Source organism: Pan troglodytes, chromosome X (assembly GCF_028858775.2).
Source record: "Pan troglodytes isolate AG18354 chromosome X, NHGRI_mPanTro3-v2.0_pri, whole genome shotgun sequence".
Lineage (NCBI taxonomy): Eukaryota > Metazoa > Chordata > Mammalia > Primates > Hominidae > Pan > Pan troglodytes.
Genome location: NC_072421.2, coordinates 68,853,234 through 68,867,070, shown reverse-complemented (window position 1 = coordinate 68,867,070; position 13,837 = coordinate 68,853,234). Strand labels below are relative to the sequence as shown.

Sequence of the window (13,837 nt, the reverse complement as noted above, 5' to 3'; positions counted from 1 at the left end):
TATATTTAACTTTCTATGGAATTGGTCCCTCTAGCTGCTAAACATATTTAAATCTCTCCTATCCTAAAAAACAAATCCTTCTTTGACTATGCATGGCTCTCTAGCTACAACATTTCTTTCTTAGGCAAGTTTCTCAAAAGATTCTCTACTAAATGTTTCCACTTCTTTACCTCTGATTCAATTCTCAATTCACTATGATCTGGATTCTACTCCCAGGACTCTACTGAAACTGTTCTCATTTAAGTAATTATTTAATCTAGTGGACATTTCTCAGGGCTTATCTTATTTGACCTTTCTACTATATTAAACACTATTAACCACCTATTTGCTCCTTTTAGAAACATTTTTATTCGTTGCCTTCAGATCATTATTGTCTTCTGGCTCTCTTCCTACCTCTCTGACCACTCCTTCCTGATCTCCTTCACGAGCTTTTTTTTTTTTTTTCCCAAGATGGAGTCTTGCTCTGTTGCCCTGGCTGGAGTGCAGTGGCTCGATCTCGGATCACTGCAACCTCCGCCTCCCGGGTTCAAGCAATTCTCCTGCCTCAGCCTCCCAAGTAGCTGGGACTACAGGCACATGCCACCTCGCCCGTCTAATTTTTCGTATTTTAGTAGAGACAGGTTTTCACCGTGTTGCCCAGGCTGGTCGCAAACTCCTGCACTCAGGCAATCAGCCCGCCTTGGCCTCCCAAAGTACTGGGATTACAGGCGTGAGCCACCGTGCCCGGCCCACAAGCTGTTCTTTTCTGTGCCTGCCCTTTAATGGTTTTCCCAAATGGAAATAGTTTTACATTTTCTGGTCAAAAAATAAATGTAAGTTTATTGTTAAAAAATCAGATCCTTTAGAAAATTATAAAAATATAAAATCCAACTGAAACCCCACCACACAGAGGTAACCACTGCTAACATTTTGGTGCATGTCTTTCCAGACTTTAAAAATTATATATAAATAATTATTTATATATATAAATATATATATTGTTTATATATATTTATATATTTTATATATATTATATATATATTTATAATATATAAAAATATATTTATATATAAATAATTATATATAATTATATAGATATATATATCATATATAATTATATAGATATATATATCATATATATTTATATATATTTATTTATATATATTATATAAATAAATATAAATATATAAAAATAAAAATAAATATATATAAATTTATATATAAATATAATTATATAATATAAAATATAATAATTATATAAATATATAATTATTATATTTAATTATATATAATTATATGTTTATATTATTTATATATTATATTATATTATTTATAATTATAATTATTTATATTAATTATTATATATAAAATATACATTAATACAAGTGATATCATACTACAATATTTTTTACCAGCTTTTTTCACTTTTTCATGGACATCATTCTGTATCAACAAGCATAAGAAATTATTTTAAATGGATAGATAGGGGAACTGTAAATTAGGCCATTTACACAAGATAGTGAAATTTATGATGGAACTGACTAAGATAAAAAGCCTTGTAAAATATAAAATCCACTACCCCTTTATAATACTTGTTATATAAGCAAATTCACAAATTAGAAAAAAAGACTACACAAATATTGCAGAAAATGAACAATTATTTGCTCTTAAAAACAAGAACCTTACACTGGTATCTTTATGTGATTATCTGATTATTTTCTGAGGATAAATTATTGGAAGTAAAACTTTTGAGTTAAAGATTTTGGTAAATAACATTAAAAATAAAAAATACAAAGGCATTATACTTAAACACAGTTAATGAAAAACAACCTTCCCTGCCGTCTGTGACTTCTTTTCTCCAGTTCTGCTCTCCAGAGACAACCAGTATTACAAGTTTCTTCAAGTCAAAGTTTAAAAAAAAAATACATACTGCCAATCTATTTCCCAGAAAGATTGTACCGATTCACATTCCTACCAAAACTGCATGCCCTCACCAACTTTCAAATCTTCTGTCCTTGCCTCTTCATGTTTTTCTTTCTACATGGTATGCTGATGACTCTCATATCTCTATCTCTCTAACCCTGACCTCGCCCTCGAGCTCCAGGCCAGTATTTCCAGCTACTCGCTGGACATCTCCACCTGGATGTTCTACAGACACCCCATATTTATCTAAACTGAACTCATTTTTTACAGATGAGGAAAACTGTTTGTATAATTTGCTCATGGTTATACAGCTAGAAAGCAAGGATTTAAACCCAGGCAGCCTAAGTTCATGGGTCACACATTTAAGCCCTACACTATACTACCACCATATCTAATCACGTACAAGTCGTATCTATTTTATTTCTTCAATCTCTGTCCTATCTCTTCCCTCCTCTCCATTGTCACCATCACCACTTGATTCTGAGTCTTATTGTCAGTACCTTCATAATTCAACTTAAATATACCTTCCATGTTGTCTACAAAACAATTCTTCTAAAACATAAATCTGATCATGTATTTTTCCTGCTTAGGATCCTTCAGGGACTCCCTATCACCTACCAGAAAGCTTTGTATCACCTATCATAAAGTCAGAGATCCTTTACTTAATATAAGCGGATCATCCTTTGTCTGCCCATCCCTAGCCAGTCTACCTTTCTAAACACTTCCATCACACAGTCTGAATTGGCGATAAATGCCTAAAAATGCTCCACTGTTTCTTATCGCAAGGACTTTGTGTATTCTTTCTTTCTTTCTTTCGCTCTCTCTCTTTTCTTTTCCTTTTCTTTCTTTCTTTTTTTGATGGAGTCTTGCTCTGTTGCCCAGGATGGAGTGCAGTGGCATGATCTCAGCTCACTGCAACCTCTGCCTCCCGGGTTCAAGCGATTCTCCTGCCTCAGCCTCCTGAGTAGCTGGGATTACAGGCGTGTGCCACCATGCCCAGCTAATTTTTGTATTTTTAATAGAGACAGGGTTTCACCATGTTGGCCAGGCTGATCTCGAACTCTTGACCTCAAGTGATCTGCCTGCTTCGGCCTCCCAAAGTGCTGGGATTACAGGTGTGAGCCACCGTGCCCGGCCTGCATATGCTGTTTCTTATTCCAGAAATTACCTTTCCCTATTTCCACTCCTATTTGTCCTTTATGTCTTTTCATGTCTGTTAAACTCAGATGTTTCCTCCTCCAGGGGAACCTCCCCTAATTTTTCCAGTTATACATTTCCTATGTGCTGCTTTGAACATTTACTTATTTTGTATTTGTCGCATTATATTAGTTTTGTTTACTTGTCTCCCTTGCTAGAATGTTAACTCCTTGAGGGCAGGGACTCTTATTTAACTCCAGGATTTTAGTGTTTAGCATGGTGCTTGGCACTTATTTGCTTAGTGGATATTGGTTAAATTGAATTAAACAGCAATTGTGAAATTGTAGGGCCTCATACTCTGTTGAAAGAATTTCAGGCATCAGTGATATGGGAAATATTTTTTGAGTAGAGGAGGGCAGGGGAAAGGTGGAGAAAGGATGACCTGAAATCATCACCCAGTCTACCCTTTAATGTGGAGCATATGTAAATTAGTCATATAAATATTAATATTTCTATAGATATTCTCATGTAAACATTTATTCTATCTCCATTATGGGTTGCAAGCAACCTCAGAGCAGTGCCAAGTATGGAGTTCTGCGGAGTAGAAATAGAAGGTATGAAATAAGTACCCTCAATTTGCTGATAAATGTAAGATTGAGTACACCTGGAGTGTGGCAACAAGGAGTAAGATATGCCCAATTTTCCTGAAAAGTGAGAGAGAAATGTCTTTCTTTACCCCATCCTAGTTGCTTGCTGCTTTCCTGGCGCCATACGTAGTGCTGAGTGCGCCATTGTGTGTGGCGTGAACTGAAACCATCAGCGGCACAGGTGGGACGGCTACGTTATAGGTTCTCAGTACTATTGTTGGAACCCCACCCTCCATAGACCACCCTTCTATTTTCGCGGAAAACCAGGACTTATTCAGGTCACTGGGCTTCGGCCTATCACTGTAGGAGCCTGGCTTGCGGGGCAGTGCCCACTGTTGATTGATACACGGTACGAGACAATTTCTTGGGTTGAGGAGCCGCGATTGGCGGAGCCAGCCTGTGCTGCTAGGCAGGGTATTGGGTACTGCGTATTGGGGATGCAGGTTCCCGGGTGGCCACAAACATCACCCGGAAGCCTGAATATGGCCTCCACTCTACAGGGCGCGCAGCAGTCAGCACGGCCGCTATTCAGGGCGCGGGGCCCAGGCCCGTGCGGCGTGCGCGTGCGTGCGTGGGCGCGCGTGCGCGCCGCCGCCGCCTGTGGGTTGGCTGGTTATTTTGCAAGCGGGAGGGGCCGTGCGCGCTCCTGCCTCAGGCCTCTGTCCTCCACCCCCTTTCCCCGGTCCCAGGCTCTCCTTCGGAAAGATGTCGGACACGGCAGTAGCTGATACTCGGCGCCTTAACTCGAAGCCGCAGGACCTGACCGACGCTTACGGGCCGCCAAGTAACTTCCTGGAGATCGACATCTTTAATCCTCAGACGGTGGGCGTGGGACGCGCGCGCTTCACCACCTATGAGGTTCGCATGCGGGTGAGTCACGGGGTGAGGGAGACAGCTGAGGGAGGACCGGGCGGCGCGGGCGGGAGGGGGGAGGGAGGCTACCGCGGGGACAACTAACGGCGGGGAAGACGCCTTAGGGGTCATTTGGGGGTTAGGGGTATAATAGGCTTGGAACGAGGTGTGCCGATTCAGTTGTGGCCGGAGGATGCAGAAAACTCCTGAGGGAGACATCGGACGGGGATGCAGGAAAGCTACCCATGAGGAAGTGAAGCATGGCTGTATAGGGTGGGGTGGATGGAAAAAGATTAGAGTGAGGAATTCAAGGAGATAGGAATCACGGCTGTAGCGACTGAAGGAAGGGAGGGAGGATGGAAGAGGGCTGGGGGATGGAAAGCCAAGGCGATATGTCGCTGAGCTCCATAACTAAACTAGGTTGTGGGAAGTCTGAAGAGGGAGGGCAGGAAGGCCGGCTGCTTTCTAATGAGGTCTCCCTGGGATAATGGAGTAAAGCAAAGCCTTGAATTAAAGGGAAGGTAGATTCCAGAAAAGGCAGACAGTAGGCTTGTGGGAGCAGAAATAAGAAAGGGAGTCTCCTTGAGACCGAGCGCTTTCCTAACTTGTGTCGGATCAGCATCTGAAGGAGAGAAATGTTTTATGCTTAAGTTTTCGCAGATACTACGTGCTGTCTCGCCTTGAAACCTGGCCTGGCCCTGGGATTGGTGCCTTGTCAGTCACTGCTTTCATTCTATGTGGATCCTTTAGATTTGAAGTATCCAGAATGTTTATTTCAGTATTTATTGACTCTCGTTTAGGTACTTTGTATATGAATGGCTTTTTGCCCTTTCTGTCCTAGATTACCCTTTTGGATTCTGACCCTGGTCTGTAGTTACTTTAATACATGACATTTCAGAATTGCCCAGGAGTGGCTTCTTCCAGCATGCATGATAGAGGACTTTACTCTCTAGTGCTTAGCCCATAATGCAAGGATGGAATGTGCAGATAGAGTACTTGGTTTGCAGGATCTTTTGCCCACTTGAAGTGGCTATAGGCAAAACAGTTTGAGAATCATTTTGTAGTTTTCCTTATGTTTTCTTCTCAGACTAAAAGGCCAGAATATTCTCTGTGGACAGCATCCTGCTCAAACAGCATTGAAGAACTAAAAGAGTGTATGTGCTTTCATTGTTGAAGGAGTGAATTGAATGAGAAATTGTGGTCTCCTACTTGGGCTTTGAAATCTTATTGAGAAATTATGATTTCCAGATTCCAAGTTTGGCAAAGTCCAAACTGAAGAAAGAAAAGTGAATAGCAAAACATGAGAAACACTTGTCTATATAAGAACGATGTGAAATCATGTCTTTGGGGGAGAATGGAATTTAGGTCCTTCAGAATATGATAAAAGCAGGAAATTGTCAGTGCTGGAGAACTTAGTTACCTGAGGGAGCTTGGGCATGACTAGTACAGCATAAGGGCTGTCTGCTGTGGGGTTTTGGAGACATTCAATGCATTACCCAAGAGTCTTAGGGATTCTGAATGAAATCGCTCTTTACTCAGGGTATTCTTTTTTTTTTTTTTTTTTTAAGAGATGGAGTCTCGTTCTGTTGCCCAGGCTGCTGTGCAATGGTGCAATCTCGGCTCGCTGCAACCTCCGCCTCCTGGGTTCAAGCAATTCTCCTGCCTCATCCTCCCGAGTAGCTGGGATTACAGGCACATGCCACCATGCCTGGCTAATTTTTGTATTTTTAGTAGAGACGGGGTTTCGCCATGTTGGCCAGGCTGGTCTTGAACTGCTGACCGCAAGTGATCCTCCTGCCTCGGCCTCCCAAAGGGCTGGGATTAGAGGCGTGAGCCACCACGCCTGGCCCTACTCCAGGTATTCTAATAACAACAGGGACTGTTCATCTAGTGCCTACTGTGTACCAGGCACTGAACTAGGTTTTAATTTGTGTTAATCCTTACAGAACTTCGTTTTACACATGGGAAACTGAGGAGGAATGCAGTTTAAGTAACTTGCCCGAGTACACGTAACTATAACTGACAGGGCTGGAATTTGAACACAAATATGTCTGACTGCATATTCTTTCTGCTACACTTCTGTCTCCTTGACAACACTTAGTAGCAAAACTTTAGCATGCAAAATTTTTCTACTGACTAAACTTTTAATCGGTCCCTTCCACAATTTTTTTTTTTTTTTTTCGAGACGGAGTCTCGCTCTGTCACCCAGGCTGGAGTGCAGTGGCATGATCTCAGCTCACTGCAACCTATGCCTCCCAGGTTCAGGCGATTCTCCTGCCTCAGCCTCTGGAGTAGCTGGGACTACAGGCATAAGGCATGGTGCCACCACACCTGGCTAATTTTTTTTTTTTTTTTGAGATAGAGTTTTGCTCTTGTAGCCCAGGCTGGAGTGCAGTGGCATGATCTCGGCTCACTGCAACCTCTGCCTCCCGGGTTCAAGTGATTCTCCTGCCTCAGCCTCCCAAGTAGCTGGGATTACAGGCATGTACCACCACGCCTGGCTAATTTTTGTATTTTTAGTAGAGACAGGTTTCGCCATGTTGGCCAGGCTGGTCTCGAACTCCTGACCTCAAGTGATCCGCTTGCCTCGGCCTCCCAAAGTGCTGGGATTATAGGTGTCAGCCACCATGCCCGGCCTAATTTTTGTATTTTTAGTAGAGATGGGGTTTCGCCATGTTGGCCAGGCTGGTCTCGAACTCCTGACCTCAAGTGATCCATCCACCTCAGTCTCCCAAAGTGCTGGGATTACAGGTGTGAGCCACCACGCCTGGCCTTGTTTATTCTTTTTTTTTTTTTTTTTTTTGAGACAAAGTCTTGCTCTGTCACCCAGGCTGGAGGGCAGTGGCATGATCTCGGCTCACTGCAGCCTCCGCCTCCTGGGTTCAAGCGATTCTCCCGCCTCACCTTCCTGAGTAGTTGGGATTACAAGCACCTGGCTAATTTTTGTATTTTTAGTAGAGACAGGGTTTCACCATGTTGGCCAGGCTGGTCTCGAACTCCTGACCTCAAGTGATCTGCCTGCCTCGCCTCCCAAAGTGCTGGAATTATAGGCGTGAGCCACCGCATCCAGCCCTTATTTATTCTTTTAAATAAATAATGGTTTAGTAATCTTACTTTATATGAATCTCACTCCATTTCAACCTATTGACATTCCTTGGACCTTGACGATCCTGGATGGAGTTTAATGTAAAATTGGCCAGTTATTTGGCTTTTGATGGCCTATTTGAGAACTGGATCCTGAAAAGACAATTTCCAGTGTCAAGGAGTACAAAGCATGATGTAGTGGGTTCTGTGTGAAGCTCTAATGGAGTTTCGAGTTGCTCTTTTCCTGCCAAGAGGCAGTTGTGGAGAAAGGAGATAACTAGTTTATTTTATTCATCCTCTCACCTGAATTGACTGGCAGTAAATATGGTCAGTATTAATACATGTGGTTGGCCATTTCTGTTTAGAACTTGTAGACAGGAGTGAAGATCAGGGTTTTCTGTCAGGGGATTCGTGTTGCCACTAGAGCCTTGGGAATCTTCTCAGTGTTTAAAATGTGGGAATGAGCTGATTTATATCAGGGAGCAAGCTATGGTAAGCCAACTTTTGTAATGGTGATTTCTTATGCACTTTCTAGATGAGGAGAGGATAAACAGACACATAGAGTCTCTGTTAATCAATTGAGCATTTATTGAGTAACTTGCATATTCTGCATTTTAGAAGATGCAGAAGTAGTCATAGTTTCTGATCTTAATGAGATTAGTTAGTTAGACAAGGCAAACATGATGCATAAAACAATAGTGTATCAGGCAATGCTAAAGTATAACTGTCAGAAGAGTTCAGAGAGGAGGAAAACCAATAAATCCAGTTGTTGTTGTCAGAAAATTTTTTTGTATGAAGTGAGAGTTGAGTGAGCACTGGTAGAATGGAGAGGATTTGGACAGGAAGAGCAGAGGTAGGCATACCTTGGATGTGTTTATCTCTTTACAGGGAATTTAAATTCACTTTTTAAAGGAAAATGTAATATGTACACATGATAAATTCAAATTGTACAATGAAAAATGTGACTATTCCACCCATTCCAGTTGTCTTCTCTTACTCTCGAAAGTCAATCACCATTACCAGTATATTTTCATAAATACTTTATTAATCAGTATAAATATATACATATACATCCCTTTTTAAAACACAAATAGAGGCAAGCTATATATATATACTGTTCTATACCTTGATTTTACTACTTAATATCTTTCCATACTGGCACATAGAGATCTTTCATTTTTATTTCGAGAGACAGAGTCTCTGTGCCAGATTACAGTAGCATAATCACAGTTCACCATAGCCTTGACCTCCTGGGCTCAGGTGATCCTCCTGAGTAGCTGGGACCACAAGCGAGCACTGCCACTACACCTGGCTTTTTTACTTTTTGTAGAGATGGAATCTTGCTATGGTTGCCCAGGCTGGTCTCAAACTCCTGGGCTCAGGTGATCCCTTGCCTCGGCATCCCAAAGTGCTGGGATTATAGGTGTGAGCCACTGCACCTGGCTTTCACATTCTTTTCATAGTTATTTAATATTCTACTATACAGGTATACCATAATTCATTGTAACCTATTGTCTATTCATAGACATTTATTATTATTATAAATAATAAAATGCAGTGAAACTCTTTTTTTTTTTTTGAGACAGAATCTCACTCTGTCTCCCAGGCTGGAGTGCAGTGGTGTGATCTTGGCTCACTGCAACCTCCGCCTCCTGGATTCAAGTGATCCTTTTGCCTCAGCCTCACAAGTTGCTGAGATTACAAGTGTGTGCCGCCACACCTGGCTAATTTTTGTATTTTTAGTAGAGACAGGGTTTCACCATGTTGGCCAGGCTGGTCTTGAACTCTTGACCTCAAGTGATCTGCCTGCCTTGGCCTCCAAAAGTGCTGGGATTACAGGCGTGAACCACCAAGCCCGGTGAAAACTCTTATATGTACATATTTACATACTACTGCAAGTCTACTTGTAGGATAAATTCAAAGCAGCAAGGGACTTCTGATCATCAGCTATGATAAGGTTGGATGTGGTAAGGGTTGGTTTTTACCTGGTGGTGATTTGAAGGGGTTATAGGAGCATGATCCATAGGAGCTATTTCTTCATTGGGACCTGTCCAAGTTACTCAGACAGGTGGCTACCACAGGCTGAACATTACCATCTTTCTTCTTTAATTTTTCCTTCCATGTAGACAAACCTACCTATCTTCAAGCTAAAGGAGTCCTGCGTACGGCGGCGCTACAGTGACTTTGAGTGGCTGAAAAATGAGCTGGAGAGAGATAGCAAGGTATGGCCTTGTTCTCTGTGTGGCATCTTTGGAGGAGGAGCTCTACATAGGCTGAGGGGGCATACAACCACAGTCTATAAAGTCTTGAAGGGAATGAAGAGGGTGAACACATTCTTATCCATCAGATCTCAGTATTTTAGATCGGGGGGATACCTTTTGAAACTTGAAAGTGGTAAGTTCTGGCTGGGCACAGTGGCTCACACCTGTAATCCCAGCACTTTGGGAGGCTGAGGCGGGCGGATCACCTGATGTCAGGAGTTCAAGACCAGCCTGGCCAACATGGTGAAACCCCGCCTGTACTAAAAATACAAGAATTAGCCAGGTGTGGTGGTGGATGCCTGTAATCCCAGCTACTTGGGAGGCTGAGGCATGGGAATTGCTTGAACCTGGGAGGCAGAGGTTGCAGTTAGCTGAGATCGTGCCACTGCACTCCAGCCTGGGTGACAGAGCAAGACTCTGTCTCAAAAAAAAAAAAAGAAAGAAAGTGGTAAGTTCAGGACAAGTTTTTTTTTTTAAAGTATTACTTCACTTAGTCGCTAGTAAAGTTGTACAACTTAATTCCTGTAGGTGCTAAAAATGGAAAGTCTAGTGTCAGGAAAATCCTAGCTAAATTCTTGAATGGTAGTGGCTTGTTAAGGAAAGTGAGGATTATTTGGAGTTTATTTCCTTCTTTTGAGGTGGTAAACCTGTCTTCCCACAGAAACGGATTAATTTTTGACCTGAGCCATCCTGACTGTTCTTATGGTCTTAGTTCTTGCAAGTTGCTGGCTGTGGGACAGGATGGACCCTATGCCTAATAAGAAATTAGGTACATGGTGCTTTACCATCTCATTCCCACTCTGTCTCTCTCCCATGTGGCTGGACTTTTGTGTGTGCCTGCAGATTGTAGTACCACCACTGCCTGGGAAAGCCTTGAAGCGGCAGCTCCCTTTCCGAGGAGATGAAGGGATCTTTGAAGAGTCTTTCATCGAAGAAAGGAGGCAGGGCCTCGAGCAGTTTATTAACAAGTAAGCCAAGTTCCTGGGGGCTCCACTTGCTACTTTTGCCATCATAGTCTTTCTATATGTTTTGTTTACCTCACCTTTTATTTTATTTTTATTTACTTATTTATTTATTTGAGACAGAGTCTCACTCTGTCACCTAGGCTGGAGTGCAATGGTGTGATCTCGGCTCACTGCAACCTCCGTCTCCTGGGTTCAAGTGATTCTCCTGCCTCAGCCTCCTGAGTAACAGGGATTACAGGCGCCGGCCACCATGCCCAGCTAATTTTCATATTTTTAGTAGGGATGGGGTTTCACCATGTTGGCCAGACTGGTCTCGAACTCCTGACCTTAAGTGATCCACCTGCCTTGGCCTCCCAAAGTGTTGGGATTACAGGCGTGAGCCACCGCACCCAGCTCACCTTTTATAATGGGTACCATGATGTGGTGCCAATTATGTGGTGGGCTGACTGGACAGTAAAACTCCATTCCTTTGAGTAGGATTCTGATCCTGTGTGTCAGGGCCTGAGAAAGCACTGCATGTTGGTTATATCTAGGGATTTCCCTGTCTTGCCCCTCTATCCCCCGTCCCCTTTACAATATTAGGGTTGAGGTGGTACCCTACTGCTGTCCTCTACTGGCTTGAACCTCAGGGCTGACCTTGCCCTTCTTCCCCTGTCCACATCCCCATCCCTCTGCTAATTCTCTCTGATTCTGAATACTACTGATAACCATCCTGGTTTCTTTATAGAATTGCTGGGCACCCACTGGCTCAGAATGAACGCTGCCTACACATGTTTCTGCAAGAGGAGGCAATTGACAGGAACTACGTCCCGGGGAAGGTGCGCCAGTAGGAGCCCCTCTCACCACCTGCCCTCTACTTTCCTGCTGAAATGACATTGGTTTTTACACTAAGCCTCTCTCTGTCTTTGATCTGAAGTTGGCTGCCCATCTCCTGGCCTGATAGACTGTCTGGCATTGTGCTCCCTGGTACCTGACTACACCATGTGGGCACTCTGCTAGGATCCTCTTCTCTGAGGAGAGGTGGGAACCCACAGGCAGATGCCCTTTGCTTGGGGTTGGGGTGGGTGGGGGGATTAGACTGGAAGGCAATTTCTTGGGCATTTACCCATGCCAGAAGGCTAACCTGGGGGGAGGGGGGCGCTTGTGCTGGTGAGGCACTTGGATACATATTGATGCTGCAAGTTCAGGGGATTTTTCTTACTCTTAGGTTTAACCAAGAACACTGAGCAGGGAAAAACCCTGCCTTTCCTAACTGCATGTATTTTTTCCTTTTTGGAAAGGTGGTAGAGACTCAGAAGCTTTCCTTGTTTTCTCTAGGCCTGCTCCCAGTTTTGTTAACAGTTTCTTTTGTTGCTTTCTCTCTCCCTTGTTGCTTTCCATGGCAGTAATCCTCCTAGAGTCCAAGCAGTCTGTTGTATGGAGCAGGGTGTGTGGGTTTTCTGGGCCCATCATTATGGCTGCTTCAGAGTCAGAAGAAAGCCATAGGGCAGTAGGGGAGCTCCTATTGCCTAGCCCCTCTCCCTTTGTGGCTCCCACTCTAGCTGCCTATTTTTGCTCATCAGCTGGTGAGTCAGTATGGGCCAGCAGTTCTCCCTCCCCAAGCCCTTGCTACTTTATGGGTTAGCTTTGCAGGTTTGGTGGCTTGAGGGGTGGGGGCAACTCACCACTGCCAGGTAACTCCCTGAAGGGTGGGAGTGGATTATCTTCTAGGCTCTTACCCTCGGTAGGGAAGGGCATCAACACTGTCTTCCTTCCATTCTCCTTTCCCCCATCCCATTTAGTGCTGCCACAGGGCAGAAGCACACAAACCAACCACACAGTCTCTGACTTCTCCTAAGCACTTTGAGTTGTTGAATGGGGCTCAGGGGCAAGAGTTTTTGCTGCCCTCCCCAGCGTGGTCACAGGGTTATTGAACTGCCTGCACTTGTTTCTCATGCAACTCCAGCATTTTCCCCAGAAGTTGAACTATGGATAGCAGCTTGGTATGGATTTCCTAAATCTTAACATTTGAAGCAGCTTCTTGAGGCTGGCAACTATCCTGGTTTCTGTCTTGGAGGGGGTGGTTTGTTTGCTGGGGCCCAATGTCTGTCCCAAGTGGTGGGGTGAGAGTAAGTTAACTTTGGTGCCAGGTGAGAGGTGGAGGCTCTTTGCTTAGACTCCCTATCATGGAAAGATTGGAGTTTTCTATGCAGGGCACTGGGGAAAAGGATTGCTGATTCTGACTGACCCTGATCAGAGAGATTAGGATTGTATTTTGACATAGGATTTGGAACCCATCTAAATGTTGAAGTTCCCTGAGACAGCTCTCCAGCTGCTGAGCCTGCGCCAGGGGCTAAGCAGCCCCTAATGAGAGGCTCTGCTCCCTTTCCCACCTCGCCAATGTTGTTGTTGCTGCCTTTTTGATTTGTATCCTCTGTTATAGACATTTTTTAAAAACGATTTCCTCTTTCATTGTGCACAAGTGCTGAGAGTCTGAGGCCCCATTTCTGCTGTGTATATATATCCTGACTCGGGGCTTTTATTCAGCAAACTGTTCATTCTTCTGTCAGACAATGTCATATTCAACTCTGTTCATATTAAACCACTGTGAAGCAAGCCTCTGTTTTCCTGCTTAAGTTGTAAATTTAGTATTCTTTAGTGTCTAGGATATGCTGGGTATTATGCAGAAATCATACAGTGTGGCCAGTGTCCTGAGGTAATGTTTTGCATTTAAATTTTTTTAGAAAGCAGAATCTTAACTTATCTTAATGATATTTACCTATCCTTTTTGCAACTCACAACTGACTTTGTCACAGAGGTAATGCATCTGCTTGCAGGAAGTAGCTGTAGGCTCAGTACCTGTTGTTTGAGTCACATTTAGCAGATTTGGTTTTTAAGCTTGTGGGTTTGTGCTAATTTGGGCAGAATATATTTATTATATATGTGTGTGTGTATGTGTGTGTCTGCATATGTAATACATGTACATAAACACACATGCATGTGTTCATCC

General features: G+C 43.3%; 1 protein-coding gene and 1 long non-coding RNA gene across 3 annotated transcripts; both read left to right on the top strand.

Moving 5' to 3' along the window:
• The first annotated feature begins 4,143 nt into the window (after positions 1–4,143).
• SNX12 (sorting nexin 12) lies at positions 4,144–13,443 on the top strand. Its single transcript, XM_016943691.4, has 4 exons — positions 4,144–4,556; positions 9,749–9,844; positions 10,727–10,851; positions 11,576–13,443. The coding sequence occupies exons 1-4, from the start codon at positions 4,392–4,394 to the stop codon at positions 11,676–11,678; spliced, it is 489 nt and encodes a 162-aa protein (XP_016799180.1). The 5' UTR covers positions 4,144–4,391; the 3' UTR covers positions 11,679–13,443.
• On the top strand, positions 4,704–8,076 carry LOC134809319 (uncharacterized). 2 transcript variants are annotated; one of them, XR_010154759.1, is made up of 3 exons: positions 4,704–4,791; positions 5,626–5,692; positions 7,988–8,076. It is a non-coding gene; the product is annotated as an uncharacterized LOC134809319 (long non-coding RNA). The 2 variants fall into 2 exon arrangements; XR_010154760.1 differs by lacking the exon at positions 4,704–4,791 and adding an exon at positions 5,206–5,295.
• Positions 13,444–13,837: the final 394 nt, after the last annotated feature.

What these genes read in the sequence shown, in the direction of transcription:
- SNX12 (XM_016943691.4), top strand. Translation starts at nt 4,392, where the DNA reads ATGTCGGACACGGCAGTAGCTGATACTCGGCGCCTTAACTCGAAGCCG. An exon ending in CCTATGAGGTTCGCATGCGG is followed by an intron (nt 4,557 to 9,748) that starts GTGAGTCACGGG and finishes CCTTCCATGTAG; the next exon opens with ACAAACCTACCTATCTTCAA. An exon ending in CTCGAGCAGTTTATTAACAA is followed by an intron (nt 10,852 to 11,575) that starts GTAAGCCAAGTT and finishes GTTTCTTTATAG; the next exon opens with AATTGCTGGGCACCCACTGG.